We start from the raw sequence: 25,496 nt of genomic DNA, 5'->3' as shown, positions 1-25,496 counted from the left end.
GTCTAAATGGCTGGCTCCCATCTGAATGACATAAGCAGACAAAACAGTGCTGGGAAGCAGTGGCGTAGCGTGGGGGGTGCAGGGGGGGCCGGCCGCACCGGGCGCAAGATCTGGGGGTTAGGGTTAGGGGGCACAAATGACTTGCCTTGCCCCGGGTGCTGACAAGCCACGCTACGCCACTGCTGGGAAGATCCAGATTGTACAACTCAGAATAACCCTTCTGTTGAATATGATTCTAGTACACAAATGCTTGTCTCATAATTAATATGTTAGTCTTTCCAAGGTCTTACTGAAAATCATACTCTAAACTTGCTTTTCTGTCCTGCAGGTATGTTCTCGGTGGAGGTGCATTATGCATGGAGCTGCTTACTAAACAGGTACATGCAGAATCAAAAGTCTTGCTCCAGATTTGTCTGCTCCTATGGAAGTCCTCTGCAGCTGGTTGAACAGACCCCCATTTCCAAATTCTTATAACATCCAGCTGACTCAGAATGGCATCTTACAGGGCAACTAAAGCAGTTTCTGTGCCAAACTGGGCCTATACCTTGATTGAAATGAATCTAGAAAATCAGTTACCTCCAAGAGTGCCTGAATTGGGTCCACGACCACTCGCTCAAGAATGGGAGATTAGCACTGGCCAGTAGTTACTTAGATTTTCTGAATCAAGGAGTGGTTTCTTGAAGAGTAGTTTTACCACTGCCTCCCTCAAGCAGGCAGAGACCGCCCTCTCTTACAAGGAGGCATTAATCACCAGCCAGCTGTCCCCTCCCTGCTAGTTTTTATCAGCCAAGAGGGACAAGAGTCCACAATCCCCTGACCGATCCAAGCATTTTGTCCACCCTCGATGCCTTCTTTGCTGCCTTCACTGCTACTTAGGTAAGCTCGATGATGCAGCCAGATCTTTCCTCCAGTTGTTTGAGCTGTCTCCCAACTTGTTTAATCACCCTAAGCTCTGGAGGTTGCCAGGGATTCAAATGGGCTCCCACGAAGTGGGAGAGAGCAGTCAAGGTGATCATGTCAATGGCCTGAGCCATTCATATATTCCAGAGATTGCCCAGGGCTTCAACAGGAGCACCAGTCATATCAGCTGCAAAATCCCCCCAAGCCACCTGGAAACCCATTGCATCCATCAGCCTCCGAGGACAGACCATCCTCATAGGGGATGGTCAGGGACCATCCTCATAGGGGATCCTCAGAAGGGAAAGAATGCTGAAAGCCTCAAGAGGAAGTGACTGGACCATGACAAGGGTCAATACCCCCCCCCTTTCAGAGCACCCTGTTCCTGCCCAGTGGAAAAAACAAAGTTCAGAGTGTGGCCTCCCACCTGCTTTGGCCTGGTGACATGTTGAGACAGTCCCATGGTTATCATGGCAGCCATGAAGTCCTGAGCCACCGCAGAGCCAGTCACCTTGGCATGGGTCCCTCAGAACCAACCGTCTGAGAGTCCTCAACATCAGCTCTGTCAGCTCAGGCAGGGAAACTGCTGAGCAGGAAGGTGGTCAGTAAACAGCAGAATCCCAATTCTGTCCCTATTACCCAACGCCTGGAACACACACTCTAGATTCTGCCCCCCCCCCCCCGGCAACTGGACAGTGAGAGAATTTCTTTACACCACAGCAGTTCTCCCTCCCTGACCCTCAAGTCTGGCCTGATGGGGACAACTGAGTGAGACCACCCTGCTCACCCACCCATGGGCTTCCTTATCCACAACCGGGTAATGCTTCGAGCTGCATTCATTTATGCTGGCATTCAGCAACAGCAGCTGCAGACCAGGCAGGCTGATATGACAAGCACAGTTCCTCAGGTTGGAGGAGGGGCTGGCACACGACACAGTCACCAACTGCCTGCGATTGTGCCCCTTACCTGGCCTGCCTGCTTTACCTCCTGCACCGTACCTCTCCCTACCCTGAACCATTGTGATTGGTTCTCCCCCGCTCCCCTTTTCCCAGGCACATCCCAATAACAGTCCTGAATTTAAACACAATTTAAAATTGGTTAAAGACAAATAAAAATAATTAAAACAAAAATAGTTTAAAATACAAACTAATCAAAACAAAGTAGCTGAAAACAATTAGAAAGATAGACCAGAACACTAGACTGTGTGTCACAGTAAATCTTTCTTTCCAGCTATAAGTAATGAGATCTGAATATGTTTTTAATTTATTAAACAAACATTGTAATTGTTATGAATTTTCATGGCATTTGGAGACATGTGCTTACGATTTTATTTTTTGCCTTGCCAGGAAACTTTGACTTTTACTCTTCCTTGCTTCCCTGTAACGTACTCCTATTTCATATTTTCTCCTCTTGTGGCAAATAATTGCCATTTTCAAAAGTTAGAACATCAACCCAAATTAACCTGGTTTAGTGTAGAGAGGTTTGTTTGGGATTGAATGTTTTCTGCAGGACAAGGGGACAAAATGCAATCCTATTCTGGAATTTTCTTTTCTTTTTTTCCAGGGTTGGAGTAGTGCCTATTCAACAGAATCTGTCATCATGCAGATCAATGCCACATTAGTCAAAGGAAAAGCCAGAGTACAATTTGGAGCAAATAAGGTAAATACACGCCAGTATTCTTTTTCTGCTGTTCATGTATTGTGGTAAGAGCAGTCCTGGTGCCAAATGTATTGCTTTGCTTTCCTTTGGACCACATCAGCAGCAAGGCCAGGAGGGGGGTTGTGTCTTCTGGGCCCAGGACTTGCGCCCCAGAGAGGTCACTTTCGTGCCTCCAATGCAGCAAGAACAACATGGGAGGCTGTGGTTATGAGTTAAGCTCAGCCTGATTGGCACTTTTTTTCAAAGCTGGAAAAGCACTAACTAGGCTTGGGGAGGGAGGTGGGGAGCCTCAAGGACCCGGTCAGAGTCCTCCTGCCTCCTTCTCAATGCCACTGCTGCCCCAGGAGCTGCTTCTTGCTCCCTGCCGTGCCTGGGGCAACCAAAAAAGGCTACCCTGGTATGAATGTGTGTGACCCACAGTAAATGATCAAAACAGGCACTCAGTTGGCAATATTTTCTTGGCTAGTTGACTGCAACCCCATACCTGTGAAATAATGTAATGTGTGCTGAAGAATGGTTGTTGGGCTTTGGCGGTTTTTAGTTGGGGCTTATTGCAGAAGAGGCAACCCCCTGTTCAGGGAACTTAACCATTCCAAGCAACGTTTATGTCCCCCAGGATCCCACCAGTTGGGAAGTCGGGGAAGAAAAACACTTTAAACAGACTGTGGGGAGAGCCTATCACCAGCAGCGTAAAAACTAAGCAGCATGCATCCAGGCTGAGTCAGAACTACTCTGTCATGGTTGGGATACGTACTTCAACCATTCATCTCTTTCTTTCAGAACCAATATAACCTAGCAAGAGCACAGCAATCCTATAAATCTCTAGTACAGTTACATGAGAAAAATGGTATGTATGGTATGTATGCATGCTATGGTAAAACACATAGTTGTGTAAGTATAACGTCAGAGGAGAGAAGCCACTCCGCTCCCCATATGCATGTTTTTCGCAGGCATCCAGAGCTGCGCATAGTCTGGTTCTGTAAACAGTGTAATAGTGTGTTGGGAAGTTGGTCATAACTTAACTCCTACTTCCCTGATACATAAATATAATCGCAACCCCCACCAAGGTTTAATCTGAAAATTAGATCAGCTAATTGATCTCAGTAGACTGGTAGGGCAGCAATTTAAGGTCACACTTTTTGGGGAGGTCTAGTGAATTAAAGAAGTGGGGGAAAGAAGTTAAAATTTACCTTTCTAATATTGAATTGTAGTTTTGATTTGGTTTCATTGTAGATCCTATCAGGCCTGGTGCTAGTGGTTGACAGTTGTCCCAGGGCCCCTCACGCTGGCCCAACCCAGCTGTGCCACCCTACCACTCTCCTTGCCAGGCTCCCAGACAGCCATTTCAGTATTGAGCAGGCCGTGGTACCACTTCTCTGTTCCCATCTGTGACAGCCAGCTGCCACTTAGCTTCTCCAAAGTGCAATGCAAAGTGCAATGCCCAGCAGACCCACACTGGGGGGAGCTGGAGGCCCATCAGTGGCACCGTACTAAGAGCCCCCTTAAGACTGGTCCTGGTATTAGATACTGGTAATATAAAGGTAGGGGACACAGGTGGCACTGTGGTCTAAACCACTGAGCCTAGGGCTTACCGATCAGAAGGTCGGCGGTTCAAATCCCCACGACGGGGTGAGCTCCCATTGCTCAGTCTCTGCTCCTGCCCACCTAGCAGTTCGAAAGCACGTCAAAGTGCAAGTAGATAAATAGGTACCACTCTGGTGGGAAAGTAAACAGCGTTTCCATGCACTGCTCTGGTTTCGCCAGAAGCGGCTTAGTCATGCTGGTCACATGACCCGGAAAAAACTGGACAAATGCTGCCTCCCTCAGCCTATAGAGCGAGATGAGCACCACAACCCCAGTCGTTCGCGACTGGACCTAACAGTCAGGGGTACCTTTACCTTTTAATATTAAGGTGGGTTGATAATTCTTTGCTTGCATGTTGGATCATTAGGACAGTCCGTCAAGTAAGTTGTTTCCAAATGTTGCTGATTTTTGCATAATACCTTCCAGTTGCAGAACTGGATTCCTAAGCACCGAGTTATTTATATGTAGACTGAAACACATTAAACAACTCATGTTGTCTTATGTGGATGCTCAGAACACCTGTCTGCACTGGTATCATGGTATATTATATAGTTATTAAGCACGTGTGCAATTACAAAATGGGTGTTGCCACCACTGCTGCACATTTGTTAATGCCAAATCTTTTTTTATATATACTTCCTGCAGGCTGGTTCACACCTCCTAAAGAAGATGGTTAACATTGTGGACTTTTCATACACTTGGACCAATGTCAGTAAAAGATTTTCCTTCCAACACAGATTCAACTATGAATGCCCCCATAACAGCCATACTGAAGATTCTAGCTCATAGATAACTAGTGGATAATCTGTTGACTGACGCATCCAGTATAAGCTACAGCTGTACAATTCTGCTCTTCTGTCAAGTATCTTCAACTGAACAGTTTTAGAACTTTATTGTCCCCATGAATTAAGCATACCAATCCCCACTCCATTTTAGAGTGTGAATCCTTCAAACTGGGCTCTTGGGGTTTCTAAAATACCAGTCATTAAGATCTCCCCCCTTTTGTATGCACTTATTTGTTTTCCCAAACTGCAGACAGCTGCAATATATTTTATTTAAAGCCAACCAAGTTGAATAAAGTTAGTTTAATAATATGTTACAACGTTTTTAGGTCTCATTAAATCAGACTCCTTCCTCCTCCCCTTGGTCTAAAACTGAGAACATTCATAGTATTGCCAAATTTGATGATGATAGGAGAACCGTAATGTTAAATCATTAAAACTTTCCTTCTTCTTTCATGGCTGTATTGAGGATATGAGCTGTTTCTGGGCAGAGATGCCCTTGAGGTGCCCTGCTGCTTCAGCAGAGCCAGGCTGTGCCAAGAGAACTTTGTGACTAGTCATATCCACTGGGGCATCGGTTTTTTGCTGGGCTACTTTGCTACTTGTTGGCTCTTGTTGGCTCCTTTGAAAGGAGGAGCCATAGATATAAAGCTTGAAGTTATTTAAAATACTAGAAACCTTCTTAGGCATTCGATTCTATTAACGGGTTGTTGCAATCATTTGTAGAGTAATGAACTTTAAAAAGCAATTGGCAGAAATCAAGAAGACACTCCTTTGAAAATGTTTTTTAAACAAAAGCAACAGTAACAAGTCCCAGGGATCACTTGATTCAGAGTTTTTTTAAGAAGGTTGCTATAGTTGTGACCATGGTTTCGTTGAAAAACTAATGGGGAACTGCTCTTCCATTTAGGAAATGAATCTGGATCTGTAGCTGCTGTGGGTCGGGAACTGCTATAACATTGCCTTACCTTTTTTAAAAAAAAATCAGGTGTGATTTTTATTTTTTGGTAGCTGAAATTGACTAGACCTTTTTGTTCACAGGAAATAAGGGTATAAGCACTTTTTTGGGGGGAGGGGGGGTCTCCAGAAATGTCTCTGCCCCTCAGCCCTCCTTCTTGACCTTGGAGAAAAAAATCCTAAATTTGTGCTTTTTTGTGCCCAGGCATTTGGTCACATATGCTGTTTTTGTTTGGATTTTTTTAGCTTGGAGGATTGGATTAGAAGGATTTGGCCTGGTCAAAGACTGTTTCATGCAGTCTTTTAGGGAGTGGATGACTTCCAGCTTCCCTGCTTGTTTGATTGTACATATTATTCCAGTGAAATCCTGTTAGCAGCCATAAGGCAGAGGCCGAATTCTGTAAGCATTTCTGCAGCTCCTTTTCAAACCTGAGGCTAAAACTTTGAATACATTATTGAATTCTAATGGACAAGCAGAATGACAGGTGCACACTTGGCTTGCTTTTTATTGTTTCTGAGTTTCATTTTTCATTGCAGAATTATTTAGCAGTGTACGGTAATCTGTAAACTTGCATCAAGTTTATGAATAAAGAACCATTTTAAGAATTCTGTTTGTCACTTTATTTCTGGAAGGAGTCTGCTTTCAGTGACTGAGTGTGGTATCTTGCAGCTGATGTTTTGTAAACATGAGAAATGGCACACAGTACTAAAAAGGTGATCTACTATGCTGTACACTAATACAATAGTTTAAAAAGCATAATACCAATCTTTAGTAGTGGTGTTTAAGTCCATAGTGTGGTATTCAACCCATGAGTAGACCCACTGAAGTAAATAGATATGGCTAACATAGGCTCATTAGTTTCAATGGGCCTGCATAAAAGCTGCATGTTCACATTTGCAAATGAAGAAGCTAAGTTATTGTCTTTTTTGTCACTGAATTAGAAACTAGAAAAAACCAAAAGCATGAATCACAACTTGGCGAAAGTGAGAGAGCACTGTGATAATTTTAAATGACCTACTTCTCACTCAAAAGCTCTCATGAAGAGTTGGTTTTGTCTTTCAGTCTCACACATAACATTCTGTGATACAGATTCATATAGACATGACATTAGTGACTGAAGTAATTTTGAAGCTTTGTTGGCTGCTTTAAAGAAAATATTTGAAGTTGTTTGTCTGCAGTCTGAGACAATGAATGCAAAAGTAGAAACCAGAGAGCCATGCAGGGTTTGGGGGGGTCTTCAGTTTACTCAGGGTGGAGTCCCCTCAGTGCCACACAAAACCTAAATTGCTTCGGCAGGGGGAAAAGTTGCCTCCGGCCCCCGAGGGGAAAAAATCATTGACAGCAGGAAACAGTGTACAGATTTATTATATGGGGCATTTTAGTTTCAAGAAAAGTTAAGTAAAGGGACATCATAGAGGTGTGTGAAATTATGTATGGCATGGAGAAAGTGTATGCAGTATCTTGTGATATGGAACCTGGGGCCCCAATGCAGCATAGTATCTGAGGATTCAGGACAAACACACAGTGCTATGCAATTTGTCCCTTCAAGAGGTAGTGATTCCCACCAGCTTGGATACACACACACACCCCTCCACTGTCAAAGACAGTGCCTTGAAATACTGGTTTCTGGGATTCATGGGGAGGTGAGTAGTGAGCCACAATACTGGGCCAGTAGACAGCAAAATGTTGGCCTTTTCTAGGTATTTTGAAGACTGCAATCTTGTCCCTTCTTAGTCTTCTCCAAGCTAAATATATCCAGTTCCTTCAGATACCCCTTACAGGAATTTTCTAGTCAACACACGGCTGCAACTACATCCCAGGGTGGTTCTCATGATGATTTTTTTTGGGGGGGGGGGAGGACCTTGACCTTCTTGGAAGAAAAGTGGGATACAAGTGTAATGCATGAAGTCTCTACTTTGATTGAAATTGAAATACTTTATTGTCCCTTGTACAACTTGTATACAGTGAGATTACACGAGCACAGGCAAAGCATGAGGATAAAAAGTGCCTCTCAATAAATTCCCAGCAACTGCTGTTCGGGGGCTTGCTTCCAGTGATCCCTGTTATACCATGAAGCCATCATGACTTGTAGTTGTTTGTGGTTGTATCCTCCACAAATTGTATAATCCCCTTTTAAAGCCATCTAATTTTGTACCCATAATGACATTTTGCAATTACAGTGGTACCTCTGGTTACGAACTTAATTCGTTACGGAGGTCTGTTCTTAACCTGAAACCATTCTTAACCTGAAGCACCACTTTAGCTAATGGGGCCTCCCGCTGCCACCAATGTGCGATTTCTGTTCTCATCCTGGGGCAAAGTTCTCAACCCGAGGTACTACTTCCAGGTTAGCGGAGTTTGTAACCAGAAGTGTTTGTAACCTGAGGTACCACTGTACAAACTTCATAGCTCAACTATGGGCTGTGTGAAGGACTTCTGTCTGCCTTATCCAAAATCTCTTGCCTGCTACCTGAATGACCCTGGATTCCAGTGTCGTGTGAGAGGGGCTTTTTTCTGAACTAAAATACACCCTCCATACTTTGTAACCTTTTCTTATAACTTTACCTTCATGGTCTTGGTACTCCTTTCCTAGGCCTACCATTTGGAGATCTACAACAAGAACTGTGCTCAGTATTCTAAGTGGGGCTAAAAATACTAGTTGCAAAGAATATGGGCAGCTGTATTAGTCTGCTACAGCAAAACAGACAGAAATTTGCACACCTTAAAAGCCTGGCATGTTTTATAAATCTCCATGCGGAGGTTTTCATGCATCTCATGAAATGAACTCTAGGAAAAGTTAGGCCATAAGAAAATGGGTTAATCTTGGAAGTAATGGCAAGAGGCCAGGAGAGCTATTGTGTGTGGTAGCTGTGAATAGTTTCACGCTGGGATCTCAACCTGGAATTTTAGAAAGACATCGTGATACTGGGAGTTTTATTTTAGTAGAATTTGCTAAGAAAAGCCAGGAATCGGAGGGCTTGAGTTTGCATCGCGCATCCTGCCCTTCCCTGCTTATTTCCCCACCAGCTGGGTCCTGCTTCCTTCTGAAGGCGGAAATGGTCTGTCCTTCCCCTCACGGCTTCGGGAGAGACAGAAAAGGCTAAACCAGGCGCAGAGCTTCCCTTCTCTCGGGTCCAGAGCGAGGCTGCTTCCCTCCGCCTCCCTCCTTTCTCGCATCGCGAAGCAGGCGAGGCCAAAGAGGCGCCGCCTCCTCTCCGGCGCCAGAGGCGGAGCAAGAGCGCCGAGGAGCCCCTGGGCCGCCGGAAGCGGCGCTCGCCCATTCCCTTCGGCTCCGTCTCTATGGTGCCGAGGCTGTCGCAGTTCTGATGACGCGCGCCGAGGTCGCTTCCGGCTCCCGCTCCGCTTCCGCTGGTTGCTCGGCTACCGGCGCGGCCTGGCGTTGCTATGGAGCCCGATCCGAAAGGGGGCTACGTGCTGAGCAACCTCGCCGAGGTGGTGGAGAGGATCCTGGGCTTCCTGCCGACGAAGGCGCTGCTGCGCGCGGCCTGGTGAGGGGGGCTCCGAGGGGCCGGCGGGGGACAGGCTCTCCCTCCTGGGGATGCGCTGCGGGGGTGGACTAGATGCCCCTGGGCCCCTTCCCCTGCGGGGCCCGCCCTCCGGCCCAGCGCCCTCTTCGCGCAGGTGCCCCGGGAAGCCCTCGGCCCCCTCCAGGGGCTCCCGGAAGCAGCCCCGCCATGGGTAGCCTGCACTGCTGCAATACGTGGTGACGGTCACTAGCTTGGATGGGGAATAGACACACTAGTCTAGGGGCCCATTGACCATTTTGCTTGCTCTCCAAATCAGACCACCTCCTGGAGGATAGGGTGTGTAGATGTTGCCATGAATTCATCTAATCCTCTTCTAAACTAGTTGTTGGTGCTGAGCTCCGCTGGGTTTGCTTTGCTGCAGTACAGGAGTGTAACCTGGGGAAGGGGTGGAAAAGCCTCCCCTGGGAGGAAATATACGATTTGTCTCCAACTAAGTTTTATTTGTAGCAGATTCTTTGATCAAAATTTGAAATGAAAGTCCATGGGCCTACTCCGAGTATGACCAGCATTGGATACAACTCTCTTTTTTTGTTTTATGTAATTGTTGTGTTTGCCATCTAGAGAACTTCTGTTGCAGGGAAGTAATATAAATTAATTCATTCGTTTTCTAGCTGTGCTAGTATGCAGTAGCGAAATTATAATTGTTCTTCTTTCCTTTTATTACCAATTTTAAAAGATATTCTATTATATCATATCATATTATAGTGAAAGCAGAACTTTTCGTGGTAGTGCAAGGCATTTTACAGTCTGGCCCAAAGGAGGTGAAAGAGCAGATGGTAGCTAGCTGTGTTTGCAAAGCATTTTGAGCATAAAATCACTTGCATCTGCTGAGACCTTGACTCCACGATTACAACAGATGACTCTCGAGAGACCTCCAGAGTACCGTCTAGTCCTGTTATCCTGGATTAGTTTCAGTTACTAAGGCTCAAGGATGTGGACAAAGTGCTTGGATCGGTCAGGGCATTGTGGACTCTTGGCTGATAAAAACTAGCAGGGAGGATGCAGCTGGCTGGACCAGGGAAGTGGTTTGTGCCTCCTTGCAAGAGGGGCTGGTTCCTGCCTACTTGGGGGAGGCAGTGCTGAAACCACTCCTCAAGAAACCATCTCTGGACTCAGAAAATCTAAGTCACTATCGGCCAGTTGCTGATCTCTCCTTGAGCAGGTGGTTGTGGACCTGATCCAGCCAATCTTGGAGGAAATTGATTTTCTAGATCTATTTCAATCAGGGCTTAGGCCCAGTTTTGGCACAGAAATTGCTTTGGTTATCCTGAATGATGACCTCTGTCAGGAGAGGGGAAATGTATCCTTAACCTCTCCTTGGCCTCTGAGTCTTTCAGTACCATCAACCATGGTATCCTTCTGCAGCAGCTGTCCAAGCTAGGGGTGAGTGGCTCTGATTTGCTGTCGTTCTGGTCATACTTGGATGGTCATTTCCCCAGGGTTTGATTTTATCCCCCATGCTGTTCAACATCTTCATGAAATGGCTGAGCAGAGTCATCCGGAGTTTGGAATACGTTGTCTGCAATATGCTGATGACACACAGCTCTGCTTCTGCTTTACACCTGCAGGTGTGACAGTGGTTGTCCTGGACAATTTTTTTAAAATAATAATAATATTTATTAAGTTTTCCATTTTAACAATCCAATAAAAACCACATTAATAACATTCCAAATTATAAAATAATCAAACGATCCAAATTTTATGCCAAATTATAAGTCTTTGGTTGGCTTCCTATGCTCTGAGGTTCGGGGGGTGATGATGATCTCACATTTATGCTTCTCTTAATTAGTCCAGGTAGTTCCAATAAAACAATCGGATGTTAAGCCTTGATTTATTTTTAACAGCCTCTGAGTTCGTCTGGCAAGCGAGTTAAGCCAATAGCGTATGTTTCTCTATGGGTGTGTGTTTGTTTTTTATTTCTCTCTTTATATTCTTTGTACTCCAACAGTCTGTCCGTGGCATTTCACTTTCGCTTTCTCGCACCTGTGATTTTCCACTGCGACACGTCCCAAGATGAAGGAAATCTGGCTTTCTGCCAATTGTACCAGGCATATGTCCAAACTTCTTTGTTTTATCTCATTCCAAGACAAATAAGTCTGTACTTTAGCTAGAAACCATAATTTCCATCTTCTATTCTTAACAATCCGTTGAAGGTAATTGCAAATTCATAAATCATTTCCACACAGTTAATAATTAGACCAAAATTATAACAATAATAAAAATACTCTCCAGTCCCGTTTGTGTACATAAGCAATCCGGCAGTCAGTCCTTCCAGGAAGATTTGCCAAGTAAGATAGCAAATACAAAGTATATCAAAAAGAAATAATGGAGGCTCATCCCCCCTTCCATTCTGACATACCAATCCCGTAGTGATGGTAATCCTTCCACTCAAATCCTTTGGCACCCCAGTGGCTGAATCAGTTAGCAGTGTAATTTACCTCCCCTCGCTCAGAGCATACCCGTTAATTAAGTCCAAATTTCATCTTTAAAAACAGGTGTTTGTTGCTTATGGTGGCGGCTTTGGAGAGTTGCCAAAAAGACGCATGGTGCTTTCCACCCAGTGCCCCCTCATTCCTTCCAGATTGGGAGCAAGTGTTGGGCAATCTGCGGGTGAAGCTGCCCTCCCAAGCCCTGGGGGGGTTTGGAAGGATGTTTACTCTCATCTCATCCTCAAAATCTTCCGTGTGAGACGGCTCCAATGGAATGGGCAGCCGGACATCATAGCAGCCAAGCAGGAAGTGGTTGTCCTGGACTATTGTCTGGGATGTATGAGAGCCGACAAACTGAAGCTCAATCCAGATAAGACTGAGGCACTGTTAGTTCCCTAGACTGGAAGGGTGAGCGCTTCCCTGCATGTGTTGGCGATATACTTCCTCTGAAGGATGTGGGGATACTTCTGAATCCATTGTTGTTGCTTGAGACTCAGGTAGCCTCGGTAGCTTTGGCTGATGGCCCAGCTGCACTCCTATCTGCACAGGGATAGCCTATTGCAGGCATGGCCAAACTTGGCCCTCCAGCTGTTTTGGGACTACAACTCATCATCCCTAGCTAACAGGACCGGTGGTCAGGGATGATGGGAACTGTAGTCCCAAAACAGCTAGAGGACCAAGTTTGGCCATGCCTGACCTATTGTCTGTTGTATATGCTCCAGTGGCCTGTAGGTTAGTTTACTGAACCTTTGGGGCTGCCTCTGAAGATGATGCAGAATGCAGTGGCCAGGCTGCTCACTGGGGCAAGATGGTTGGAGCATATTACACCAATCCTGGCTTGACTGCAGTGGCTGCCAATTAGTCTCCAGGCCCAATTCAAAGTGCTGGTTTTGATCTACAGTATAAAGCCTTAAATGGCTCGGGACTGCAATACCTAGGGGACTGCCTCTCCCCTTATGAACCAACCCAGACCCTGCAATCATCATCTGAGACCCTCCTTTGTGTGCCTCCACAAGAGGTCCGGAGGTTGGCAGCATGAAAACGGGCCTTTTCCGTGGTGACTCCCCATTTGTGCAATGCTCTCCCCAGGGAGGTTCACCTGACACCTTCGTTCCATATCTTTAGGCACCAGGCAAAAACATTCCTCTACGTCCAGGCCTTTGGCTAAACAATCTATGGCCTTTAAAACTGGGTGGGTGGCTATTTCATTGTTGTGATATGTATATTTGTGTTTTTATATTGTGAACTTCCTATGATCCTCAGACAAAGGGTCGTATAGAACTTTAATCATAATATAAGTTTATTTGCAATGTAAGTTACTGTCTGCTTTCACTTTGGGAAAGGGAAACATAATTGGCTGAGCTTGGCATAACTTAGGTATGTTACCATTACTTGTCCCTTGCTTTTATACTTCACTCATCAGGGTAAGTGTTTGATGGGGAATGGAATTAAAAATGGAGTTGTTTCTGTCTCATATCTCTCTTGAGTTCTTGGAAGATGCTCTGTATAGCACCTGGTCCCTCCTGGGGAAGAGAGGGGGACAAATGTTGCCCTTGGCCTGGAAACTTTGCTTGCCAATGCCTGTCCCTATTCAATGCAGCTGGTGCGGGGAGTGGAATCGCAAGACTCCTGAATGCTGCCTTTCAAATGGAGCCCATGGCTGACATAAGAGATGCTTTGGCCCTTCTCTTATTTTCTAGGCAGTGACAGGTGAAGCTTGATCAAATTCCAAGACAGATGCTGAACTTCTCTCTTAGAAATGCAGGTGTGACTAGGAGGAAAAGGAATGTCAGATTGCCAGTGGAGTTTGTAACTGGGGGTACGTAATATTTTAGCAGTTTTCCATGTGAACTGCATGAAGCCACAGACTCCTGTGAAGGAACCTGTTAAAAAAATTCTGAGATTGAGACAGCTGGGCTTTCAAAGTGGTTCATTTTTAGAAGATGCAAGAAGTGTTTGCTACCACTGAAGGTGCATGATAGACATTTCCAGATAAGGAGTCATCTGCTCTTGCAGGGCATGTACAGAGCTGGTAGTGGCTGAAACAGTGAGCTGCAGTGGGGAAGCTCAACCACCAACATAAGGAGTCTTTATTAGCTCCCTGCGCCCCCACCTGGCTTCTGGGGGGAAATGCTGCCCTCACTTATTGGGCTATTGCAAGGGTGATATATTCCTTGAATACTCCAAATCGCTATCTTCCTGTCTGTAGTGATGCTGATTCTGGGTTGTTGTTTTTAGTGTGTGCCGGTTATGGAGAGAGTGTTCCCGCAGAATCCTGAGAACCCAGCAGAGTGTTGTCTGGGTCTCCACAGTGGAACCAGGGCCATCAAGCAGTCATGCTCTGGTTCAGGTGTTAGCAGAGGAGCTTGAGGTAAGTGAATGGAACATCTTTGAACAGTTATATACTTGGATCTTTATATATATATACACTATATATCTTGGATCCTTGGTTCAGATTCCTGCATTTGCAGGGGGTTGGACTAGATAACCCTTGAGGTCCCTTCCAACTCTAAGATTCTATGATTCACAATTGGTAATCTCACAAGGACTGTTCCTCTTGATGTATAACCTCCTAAAATCCAATTGGTGCTTCCCTGTTGATTCTGTAGCATTGCTATGTATTTTGCTTTAGGTGTGACAGTGCTTATCATACTTGTAACCTATTGCAACTTGCTACTTGGTTGATTGTCAGATTTGGAGAAGCTGAGTTCTTAAATGCTTGTCCTGTCCTATAGTATCAGCTGGTCTTTAGGTTTAAGGAGGTGTTTGATACTGACATGGGGTTCTCAGCTCAAATTCTGTGCACATATACCTTTGAGTAAGCCAGTTGAACACACTGGAACTTGCTTCTGAGCAACCATGCATTTATCTGTATGTGATATAGTGTTTTCCTGAACGTATCTATTCAGAAGTAAGTCCAGCTAAGCTCAGTGGGAGTTGCAATAGGCAAGTGTCCTTAGGATTACAGTCCTAAACTATAAGGGTTTACAGTGGAACCTTGGTTCTTGAATGCCTTGGTACTAGAACATTTCGGCTCCAGAACGCCGAAAACCTGGAAGTAAGTGTTCTGGTTTTTGAACGTTTTTTGGAAGCCGACCAAGGTTCCAAAGGTTGGCTTGTTTCCGGGGAGCTGCGCCAGTCGGAAGCGGAGCCTTGGTTTCCGAATGTTTTGGAAGTCGAATGGACTTCTGGAACAGATTACGTTCGAGAACCGAGGTACCACTGTATAGTCTTTTATGTATGCAATATTTTAATAGAAAAAAATACGTTGACCTAGATTACCATATAGAGTGGTAGAACATAAAACAGAGAGAACTCAAAACTGTTTCGTATGCAGACTGTATCCAGAACTGCTTCTTGACATTAGATAGTCACTCTAACAATAATGTTTTAGATGCGTGTTGAAAACTTTGGCCCTGAAGAATCATATTTTGTAAAGGATGTGTGTGAATGATGGTGTAAATACATATAGTAACAGACACACTTTCAGACTCTTCTGGGCCAGCCCAGTACATTTTTCTGCCTGTGGCAGAGCAGGTAATGGTGCAATGCTCCACCCCCCTCATTTTCAATACATGCAGTACTCAAAGTATGTCACGTTATTTGGCACCTGAGGCATAAAATCTCTCAAGCACTTCTCTTTCCCCTCTCCTTTCAGCAGTAAAAAAGCACAATAATAAATTAAATACTAACTATTTCACGGTACTCCAAATCAGCTGCTTGAGGTAGCCAAGTCACTTCACCTAATGATAGGGCTGGCCCTGGAGCTCTCTAAAAGTAAAATGATTCTTTATGCTCGAAACCAAGCATGTTTTGTATTGGGATATCTATAACTTTAAAAAGAGACAAGATATATGTTAGGGGGTTTAAATAGTCCCCCCCCCATTTCCTGCTATGCTTGTTCTTCCTTTGAAAGAGAAGTTCCTGTTCATTCACCTCTCCAGTTTCTGTTTTCTTATACTCAGCTTTTACTTTACAGAAGGTTCAGGTGCTGCCCCAGACAGTATTGTATATAGCAGATGCAGAGACTTTCAGTGAACACGAAGAGTGTCCAAGCCACAGGCAGAAGAAAGGTGAGCATCTATGTTGGGTTTCCTTCTGCCATGAAGAAGCTTTGCTCTGCATCCTTTCTGATTTTATACATTTATACATGGAAGCACTTGTGTGAGGGATCTGGTTTTATCCAGTGGATGAAGTACTGTGTTTAAATTTCAGAGGAATTTAAATAGTAAATAGCATTGAATAGCTTGGCAGCCAGCCAGAAGGTTTAGTCTCCCCCAATGCTGTGGGAAGAGGTAAAGTCTGAGCTCCAAGACCCAGGATCATTGTAGCAACCAGTCCTGGCCCTGATCAGTGGAGATGGGGTGCAGTCTGACACTGATAGAGATCAAGCTGCGGAGAGGCTTGCAAAACAAGACACGTTGGTGCTTTTCAAGCCTCTTGCTGGCCCAGCAGAAAGTGAGGCTCCTTGTGCTCTTTTCCTGGCTCAGGAGCAGAGCAGAGAAGCCTCCAAGGTCACAGGAAGGCTTTGAAAGTAGCAAGTTATTTCCCTGCTTTCTTCAGACATTTGTAGAGACATGGTTATACTGGATGGCATGATACCTCCCTGTTTTGGCCACTTATAATTCTGGCCCTATCAGAAGCCTGAACCAACACCTTAATGTTCACACTCCTAGAAAAAATGTGGACAGATTGCCAAGTGGTTAAACATACCTGGGGAGTACCCATGCATGCTAAAGCAGCTAATTAAAAATATCATGGAGACCTGGCAGTTTTTTCCAGCTGTACTGCTGATTCAGTGTGAACTTGTGCAAATTGTTTTTTCTTGTAGCACGAAGAAGAAATAGCAAAGAAACAGCCACTGCCTTAGAAAAACTATTGCCCAGACGATGCCAAGTCCTTGGTCTAGTGACACCTGGAGTTGTAGGTAAGAAACAGCAGTAATGCGTTCAGCTGTCTGCACCTTGCCCAATGTTAGCACACTTGCAAACCACTCCTTCCACTGGCCCAAAATACAATGGTGTTCTGTAAAAGTAAATGAGGGAGGGGCAAATTCCGACCCTTCACAAAGTAAGGAACAGTTCACACTAGTTGATGGGCCCCATGAGTGCATGCCCCCCCAGCTGCATTTATACCAAGCCAGACCATTGGTCCACAGGTTGCCACAGACGGCAACCATTTTGCCCACATTCAGGTGACATGTGACCACCGATCTGCAGGTCTTTTTGGACCTGGAAGAGGGTGGAATGGAGTAAGGCGGACTTATGTGTGCTCTGCTGCCGTGCGTGGGGGCCAGGTACACAACCCCAGCACAAATTGGGGGTTGCCTGTACTGTCTACATTGACTGGCCTCCTCTCCAGTTTCAGGCATGAATGTTTCGCAGCCTGGCTGAGATATGTCAGGGAACAAGCCTCTTTATACTCAAAGCATCTGCTCTTGCCCAGAGGTGTGACACCCCCCCCACTTCCCTTCTGCTCATAGGTTTGCCTGGGAAATGAGCCTAGGAACTCTCATACCCCAAATCATTCCTAGCTGTCTGAAATCCTGTTTAACCAGAGAGTAAGCCTGGGACCTTCTGCCTACTAGGAATGTGATCCTAACAACTGCACTGTGGGCCTCTTGCCTGTGGATTTTAAAGTCACGTGTGTGGGGTTTTTAAAACTTCCTGCAGGATGTGTCAGAGATTAGTAAGAGCCTTCTTGGTTTAGCTGACAGTGCTTTGGGGTCATATTGCTTTCAAAATGGGACCATTTAAAAAAAAATTCTTGTGGAGCTACATGACTAGGGGATGGGGAAGCAGCAGCAGACAGATGTCAAGATTCACCTGCTTTTGAACTCTCCTCCTTAGTTACTCCAATGGGGTCTCGCAGCAATCGGCCTCTGGAAGTTGAAGATGGTGAAGCTGGCTTTGCAATATTGTTCCCCAAGATTGATGGGGTGAAGATTCAAACCTTCCACTTTTGTAAAGACTTGAAGACCAGGGTCTTTGATGAAAGCCAGTTTGCTGAAGCTGGTACGTAATGACTAAAACACTGTAGTAGTAAAATACTAAAGCTTAGCAGCCAAATTTTCAATTTAAGCTATTGACTGAGTATGGATTCAGGAGAGAACTATGAGGGTGATAAATGTTTTTAAGTGTGCATTGAAAGAGAATATTAGATATACACCTAAGTGCATATAGCGTGAATGCAACAAAAAATGTTTGGATGTGTGTGTGCCATGCCAGTATCTTTGGAGAGCTAGAATTGGGGCCACTGTATGCATTATGCAGCCACAGAGACAAGCACCATGAGCAAAAGGTGAATGAACTGACTTTATATTAGACAAAGGAAAGGAAGATTGTGACTACAATGCATACACATCATTTCAAATATTTAAAAGCCTCTTTGAAATGAGTGAAGGGACAGGTACTTTCTGTACTGCCAACTGATAGAAGAAGAGGCATAATAGTTTTATGCTTAAGGGAGGGGGATTCTGGCAAAACACCAGGGAGAACACTTTTTAAATGTGAAGGTCAGCAGCCAAATAAACTGCCTTCCTCCTTCAGTGTTTCTAAAGGAAACAGGCACTTGTCAAGGGTGTTTTAGATATAAAGTATCCAGGATTGGGGAAATAGGCTTGGATTGAATTATGCAGTGGATGCTTTCTCAGCGGTCTCATTCTAGGTTATTTTGGTGACCTTCCCTGTGTCCTATGCAAGCCTTAGAAGTGTCTGATTACCCTTATATAAATGTTTTGTAACCAGTTCTCGAGAAGAAGCAAATTTGCATTGTTTCCCAAGCCTCTTTTCCCCATGGTATTTTTCTCATGGGAGTTTTTGAAATATTCTGTGTTGTCCTGATTATCCTGGAAAAGGATATTCTTTAACCCCTCAGGAATAATAGCATGGAGATGTTTTGTTAAAAATGTTCTCCACAGTCCTCATCTTCCCCACCAGCCACAGTAAAAAAAGGAAAAAAAAGAAGAATCTTTCCTCCAGTGGACATGCAGTTTAACCTAAAGCATCTAATAGATTTGTTGTCCAAGTTGGAGCATCTCCCTTGTGAAGCGTAACAAGTCCAACTTGTTTTTATAGGCCTTTTTAACTTTGGGGAACGTAACTTAGATATGCTGGGTGTGTTGTTTGCCTGACCTCAAAGGAAGTTGGTTACTTCCTGCACTATGGGGTTGGTGCATTCTGACACGTAAAATGCTAGCTACTGGTTAAAATCACCATGTGCAGAGCAAAACAAAACACAACATGCAATTAGGGGCTGCACGAAACCTTCAGGATTATATGCTGAAGAGGAGGTCATAAACAGCTAGAGGGCCTTAATGATAACAACAGATCTTTATAGAGCCTCTGCCTTTATGATATGCATTCTGCTCTTTGAGCCTTTAGGGAGAAGTAGCCCAGAAAACAAAACTGATGCAGTTCATCTAGTCCAGATGCAAGACTGTCTTGCCTGTTGTTGTTCCTGCCAAAAGACAACATTACAGAGGTTAATCCTTTCCCCCTTCTCTTTCTGTAACCAGGCCTGAAGAATAATCCCGATCTCAGAGTGGTTCTTTTGTTTGGGTACAACACATGGAAGTCAGGAGGAACCCGATTTCTACACCAAATAGTCAATCGCTTGAATGAAAAAAGCATCATCTTGGCTGGCGGACATGTGGAGAGCTTTACATCTCTAACTTCTGAGAAGTGGGTATCTTTGGAAGAGTGGGGGATCTCTCTGCCCTCAGGTGTCCACTAGAACCCTGGATTGCCTAATGATCTCTTGTGTACCAGATAGTTAATTTAGTTTCCACCCATTTCTGAAAATCTCGGCTTATGTTTATTTAAAAACAAGTTTCTGACTCTCAAGGTCTGCTGAAATCTCTTGAGGCTAGAGGTGGTGATGATTGCTTAATAAAAGCCATGATGAATCAGAACAAAGGTCCAACATCCTGTGTATCGCATAGTGGTCAGTCAGATGATATGAGACCTTCTGGCAGACATGAAAGCAGTATCTCTCTTCTGTTATCTCCTCAGCAACTAGCGTTCAATGGCATAGAGCCATCCCATGTGCTTTGCTTGATCTGTTCTCATTCTACTGTCAATTTCATTGGGTTAGAAGAGGGAATAAAACTGCTATCTAATTTTTCCACAACATGCCCTCCCTTAGAACTTTGTGATCTCCCTAACAGCCACATCTGTCTCAAATAATAATTGGTTTGGTATGTAACAGGGCACAATGGATTCATTGTTTTTCATTGTCTTGGGAAATAGATTATCTGGGTATTGGATCGTGGTTATTGGAGTTGGATCACTACCTTTTGAAGGCATAGAAAACATCACTGGTTCTAACGTTTCAAGGAACTCCTTAGATTCCTGAATCCTCTGTTGAATTAATAGCTTAACATAGAACTGAAGCAGCTGAGCCTGAAAGAAACGTGGCTAGATTACAGATTTCTCTTTATTTTTGCTAAAACACTGATTGCGGCATTTATTTATAAAAGCTATGTCATGGCCGTTGCAAATGAAACCTTTTTTTTGAGGCTGGTAACTGTATCTGCTTTGATATTTGAAGCTTGGAAGGCACAGCTCCACACACAGCAGATCGCTTTAGCTGCTAGCCCATGCATGATTGTGCTTGGGAGTGTGCGGGAGATCAGCTGTGTGTTGGATTCGTTCTTTTCTGTTTGGTGAAAATTATTCAGGAGAGGGTGCTAAACAACATGTGGTTGTTTGGCTGCTAATCAGAAGTGCATCCTGGACCTAGCTTTCCTGATTGGTTACTAATCAGTCCAGCCTTCCCTGAAGAATGTTGCCGAGCTGAACAGGGGCCACCAGTGCAGGTGCTGTGAGCTTCCTAGATGAGCTTGCTGTGGTTTTTTGGCTTGCATTTGAAATCTTGGCAATCTTAATTTGTGCATGGCATATCAAGCCATGTACATCCTCTCCCTTTCCCAATGAATCCATGGCAAATGCATGGGCCTCTGAAAGTCTGATAGTGTAGGGATGAATATAAACAGTGATGTGCTACTTCTGTACACAGATGTAGCAGCTTACATTCCAGTGGTGTTCTAGCAGTTGTCAGAATGAAGTGTCCCTCTCAAATCAGTCTGTATTATTATATGGTGTTTACTCAGTGTACAGTACAACTGGAACAGGCATCATGTCAGGTGAATTATGGTCAAATAACATCTTCGTAGCATATTAACCAAAGGGAGGCAGAACTTTCACCACTTACCTCTCTCTTACGGTCCATTTGAAGTCTAGTCTGAGGATACAGTACTTTTTAATTCAAGAAATAAGCACCACTTATTGATCTGGGGGAATCTTGCAGGATAGCTGATGCCGTAATGTTAACTTGCAGTTGGTATAATGAAGTAATTTACTCGTATTATTTATTTGGGTTGGCAGCCAGTAGGTTCGCAGTATTCCTGGCATGCCTCCCACCCAAAAGGACATTCTATAAATCAGCACAGAACAAAATCTTCAATAGTGTACAGCAGGTGTGGTCATGATCATGATCATGATGATAATCTGGCTGGGTTTCCCCAGCCACTCTGAGCTGCTCCCAACATAATATTAAAAACATAAAATGTCAAACATTAAAAGCTTCCTTAAACAGGGCTGCCTTCAGATATCTTCTGAAAGTCAGATACTGTAGTTGTTTATTTCCTTGACATCTGCTGGAAGGGCGTTCCACAGAGCGGGCGCCACTACCAAGAAGGCCCTCTGCCTGGTTCCCTGTAACCTCACTTCTTGCAGGGAGGGAACCACCAGAAGGCCCTTGGCGCTGGACCTCAGTGTCCGGGCAGAACGATGGGGATGGAGACGTTTCTTCTGGTATACTGGGCCGAAGTTCTGAACCTCTTCAGAACTTTATAAGTTTATACAGCGTGGGCTAGATAACCATTGTGCTGCTTTTCTAAAGCATTTTGCAAGTTCTTTAGTTTGGTAAGGGGAATTTTCATCTTTTGGACAGCAGCCATTGGTTGAACTGCACTCTGTCCATTTAAAGGTTAATAATGTAGTTTTTCAGCAAAGGGTGTTTAGCTACCTGTTACAGCACCTGTGATTTCTTTCCCCTTGAAAAATAGTAGTCTTTCAGGAGCAAATATCTTTTGTTTGTCAACATTTTAGCTTGGCTAGCTCCCATTTGGAGCTTGTAGGTCAACATCCTCAAAAGATAAGCTATCTGTTGATCTAGTTGCTAGCAAGTATAGAAGGAAGCCCTACATGGGTTATGAATCTGTCTGAGCTGATTTTAAGATACCAGTTGCTAACATGTTGGGAAAGGTACAGATTCCATTCTTCCAAACTTATGGACCGCCTCTCCAAGACCCTGTGATCATCATCTGAGGTCTCCCACAGGAGATCTGAAGGGTGGCATTACAAGAATGGTGGCCATTTCTACGGTGGCTCCTGCTTGTGGGACGCTCTCCCAAGGGAGGCTCACCTGGCACCAGGCAAAACCTTTCTCTTATATGAGGCCCTTGGCTAGTTAAACAAGCTATGGCCTTTTAAACGGGGTGGGGGGGTGGGGCTGGTAAAGGGTTTTTGTTTGTTAAATATTTTTGTGTATTTATATTTTAAATTCCTAGCAACGTCTTCCAAATAGTAAAGTCAAGCACACAAATTATGGATCCCTCAGTAACAGACTTAGATTCACCGGGGGGGGGGGTATATAGATATATTTAGCCAGGAAGGCATTCAGTAAAGAAAAGCTACAACGCTGTTGTGTTATGTATTATAAGTATTTTTATGTTATACTACAATTATATTCCCAATGGAAGCACACATAAACAAACAGAATAACAAAGTAGGTCCTGTTGGAAAACAATTTGCTTGTTTGGGAAGTTAAAATTTTCTGGATTCATAAATGTTCACAGCCTTCAAACAAGACTTTGGGGATGTGGGCAGGAACATGCCGAGAGAAACAGTGGAGTGCCTAGTATTTATGTATAATAATAATATTCACATTGTTTTTCTTGTTTTGTGTTGTATAGAGTCTTGATGATGCTGTTCCATTCTGACAACCCCCCTTTGTAATATGGTGCTTTGTTTCTCTTCTCTTTCAGTAACACTCAGGCTGCTGATTCTTGTGGTGTGGTTGGCTTGGCTTTCAGTGGACCGCAGATCCAGAGTGCGACTGTTCTGTTAGATCAGGATGTGATTGATGAGAGGACAGCAGAAGCAGCAGTGCAGCGCCTCAAAGCCACAAACATTCCTGAACACAATAGCCTTGGCTTTATGTTTGCATGTGTTGGCAGGGGATATCAACATTATAAAACCAAACAGAATCTTGAGGCTGATGCTTTTAGGAAGTTCTTTCCTAACATTCCCCTCTTTGGCTTTTTTGGACATGGGGAGATAGGATGTGATCGAATTGTGACCGGGAATTTTATACTCCGAGAGTATAATGACACAAAGGATGACTTGCTCCATGGTTACACCACTGTAATGACCATTATCCATCTGGGTTCAGCCAAAGCAAATCAAGCTTAAACCTTTAGTTGTAAATGTGCACCAGAGAAACGATGCTGTTTTAATTCCAGCAATGTAAAAACAAAATAAAATCTGAAACACTGTACACACTTCCAACAGAAGTGGATCCTGAAACAATTGTAATCACTGTACCATTGACTTAGGGTGTCTAGGTGGCATAATATTAAATTAAATTTGATGAGGAAGAAAGGGTTTTTTAAAATTTCAGATTTGTCAGATCTCTGGTAAAGGGTTCTAGTCAACTAACTTTTTGCTGATAGTAGACCCACTGAAATCTATCTAAATGATGGCTACTAACTTCATTGGATGTAATCTGACTAAATGTTAGTTGAATACAACCCAAAGAATTTATTTATTTCTAAATTTGCAAATTATTTAGGTCAGAGTTAAGTGAACTCATATCTTTAGAAGTAACATAATTAGCATTTCTGCATGCAGTTTATGGACCAGATTTTGACACAACAATCAAGTTAAGCATTAAACGAACTTTCAGTTATGTTTTTAAAAAACGCTGTTGCTATGCCTCTGTTTTACAGCAACATTACATTACAATTTTCTACTGTGACAGCAACACTACTCTGCAGAAGGCTGGGCCATCACATATGAATAACAGGACAATTCTCGAGCTAGAAAAAGTGGTTAGGAAGACCCTTCAAACCAATCCACCCAGTCTTAGTGGTGTGTTGGAAATGAAACCTTATGCTGCCCTTGGCTTGTTTGCAACACTACCTCTCAAGCTGCTTTTGGCAGGAGGTTAAGCTGTTGTTGGACACATGATCACATAAATCACTTTGCTGTGTGGCAAATCCTCGTGAGTGGATGTGTTTGAAATGTAAGACAATGCTCTTTATATAAAGATACCCACAAAGAGATGGAAATGAATAAATGGGGTTGATAAGGCACTAACGACAGTTTTCCATATCCTTATTGTTGGATTTACAAAACTAATTCCACTTCTTACAGATGACATGCTTCCTTGGAACAGTATGAAAGGAATATCTTGGTGTGGTGGACAAGGTGAAGCAAAAACATGAAAGCAAGAGCCCGCAATCTTTACTGGAAGTGTTCAACTAGCTCTGATTCACTGAACTACTCAGGAGTGCCAGTGTCACCGTAAGATAAACAGCATATTTGGGGAACCCTCTGCGTGGGCTTCCTATCTCTGGGTCATTTCTGCAGGACCCTTTCCTATCAACTATAGGCTATGAAAACTGTTGCAATCTTGCTCATTTGCACCCAAAATAGCAAATGAGCTTGTGGTCCTCTTAAAGACTAACAGGGTTATTGTGGCAAAACCTCTTGTAGGTCAGAACCTACTACAATAAAGGTTCAAAAATCAGGTGTGATCTTGGAGACATTTGGATGCTGCATACCACCTGTTACCTTTTGTATTTCACAATCATCCATATATATATTTTTTTAAATGCATATTATGCCAGCCAATAACATGTAGCCCATAAAATTTATGTCACAATGAATCAGTATTCAAGGTGGTATTAGCCACTCCACTTTTGAAGTCACAAGAAGCTAATTCACTTAACCTCAATAGCTTCCTTTAATTTGTTGCTTTTAATTAGAGAGATAAGGCTCTCTTCAGCTCAACACTGTCCTTTCTGCATTTGAAAGCTCAACTCCCACATTTAAAAACAACAATAATATTTTTAAAAGTTTGCCAAACAATAAGAAATGTGATATAACTGTACTGTCTCTAGCCTTTTTAAAATCTTAATCTTTAAGGCTAGGGGAAAAGTATATAAGAAATATTCTCTAAGCTGTAGAAGAAGAAGCACATTTCTTTTACCAGGATGGAAAACATATTATTTAGCTCTCTTTAACGAGCAAATCTGGATCTCTAGATTATTCTTTTTCTTTTTCCTCTGGAAAAGCTGTGTGCATAACATTTTGACAAGTACAGCTTTTACTGGCGTGCAGATGGTACCGGTGAGAGAAGTGTTGGTGAATTCCTTCTGGGTTACACAACTAATAAAAGTCTTAAGTAACCTGCTAGAAATAAAAGCAGATGTCAATCTTATTTTGGTCAACCATTGGTAACCTTTTCATCTGCCATCTGTGCAACCTCTCAACTCCCATCAGCCTCAGTCTTAGCAAATGGTTAGGAATGATGGGACTTGTAGTTTATATCTTTGTTTGCGGAGCAAGGT

General features: G+C 43.8%; 2 protein-coding genes across 5 annotated transcripts in view; both read left to right on the top strand.

The window, feature by feature from the left end:
• UBE2Q2 (ubiquitin conjugating enzyme E2 Q2) overlaps positions 1-6,485 on the top strand; it is a 39,919-nt gene extending 33,434 nt beyond the window's left edge. For 2 of the 4 annotated variants that reach the window (XM_083630668.1, XM_083630669.1), the window contains exons 10-13: positions 329-377; positions 2,461-2,556; positions 3,337-3,412; positions 4,786-6,485. In XM_083630668.1, coding sequence (XP_083486794.1) covers positions 329-377; positions 2,461-2,556; positions 3,337-3,412; positions 4,786-4,817 — 253 coding nt within the window. In that variant the 3' untranslated portion in view covers positions 4,818-6,485. The remainder of the gene's footprint in view (positions 1-328; positions 378-2,460; positions 2,557-3,336; positions 3,413-4,785) is intronic. The other 2 variants (XM_083630671.1, XM_083630670.1) reach the window with 1 other exon arrangement.
• Positions 6,486-9,175: 2,690 nt separating this feature from the next.
• FBXO22 (F-box protein 22) lies at positions 9,176-24,236 on the top strand. The gene is made up of 7 exons (XM_083630677.1): positions 9,176-9,389; positions 14,096-14,228; positions 15,837-15,930; positions 16,689-16,784; positions 17,707-17,871; positions 19,374-19,539; positions 22,908-24,236. The coding sequence occupies exons 1-7, from the start codon at positions 9,286-9,288 to the stop codon at positions 23,332-23,334; spliced, it is 1,185 nt and encodes a 394-aa protein (XP_083486803.1). The 5' UTR covers positions 9,176-9,285; the 3' UTR covers positions 23,335-24,236.
• The last annotated feature ends 1,260 nt before the right edge of the window (positions 24,237-25,496 follow it).

The sequence above is a fragment of the Podarcis filfolensis genome (assembly GCF_964270895.1).
Source record: "Podarcis filfolensis genome assembly, chromosome: 9".
NCBI lineage: Eukaryota > Metazoa > Chordata > Lepidosauria > Squamata > Lacertidae > Podarcis > Podarcis filfolensis.
This window is presented reverse-complemented; position numbering and strand designations above follow the sequence as displayed.

Bases quoted from the DNA above. Each gene is read 5' to 3' on its own strand.
- FBXO22 (XM_083630677.1), top strand. From the start codon at position 9,286: ATGGAGCCCGATCCGAAAGGGGGCTACGTGCTGAGCAACCTCGCCGAG. The intron at 9,390-14,095 runs GTGAGGGGGGCT...TGTTGTTTTTAG, and splicing joins GCGCTGCTGCGCGCGGCCTG to TGTGTGCCGGTTATGGAGAG. The intron at 17,872-19,373 runs GTACGTAATGAC...TTCTGTAACCAG, and splicing joins AAGCCAGTTTGCTGAAGCTG to GCCTGAAGAATAATCCCGAT.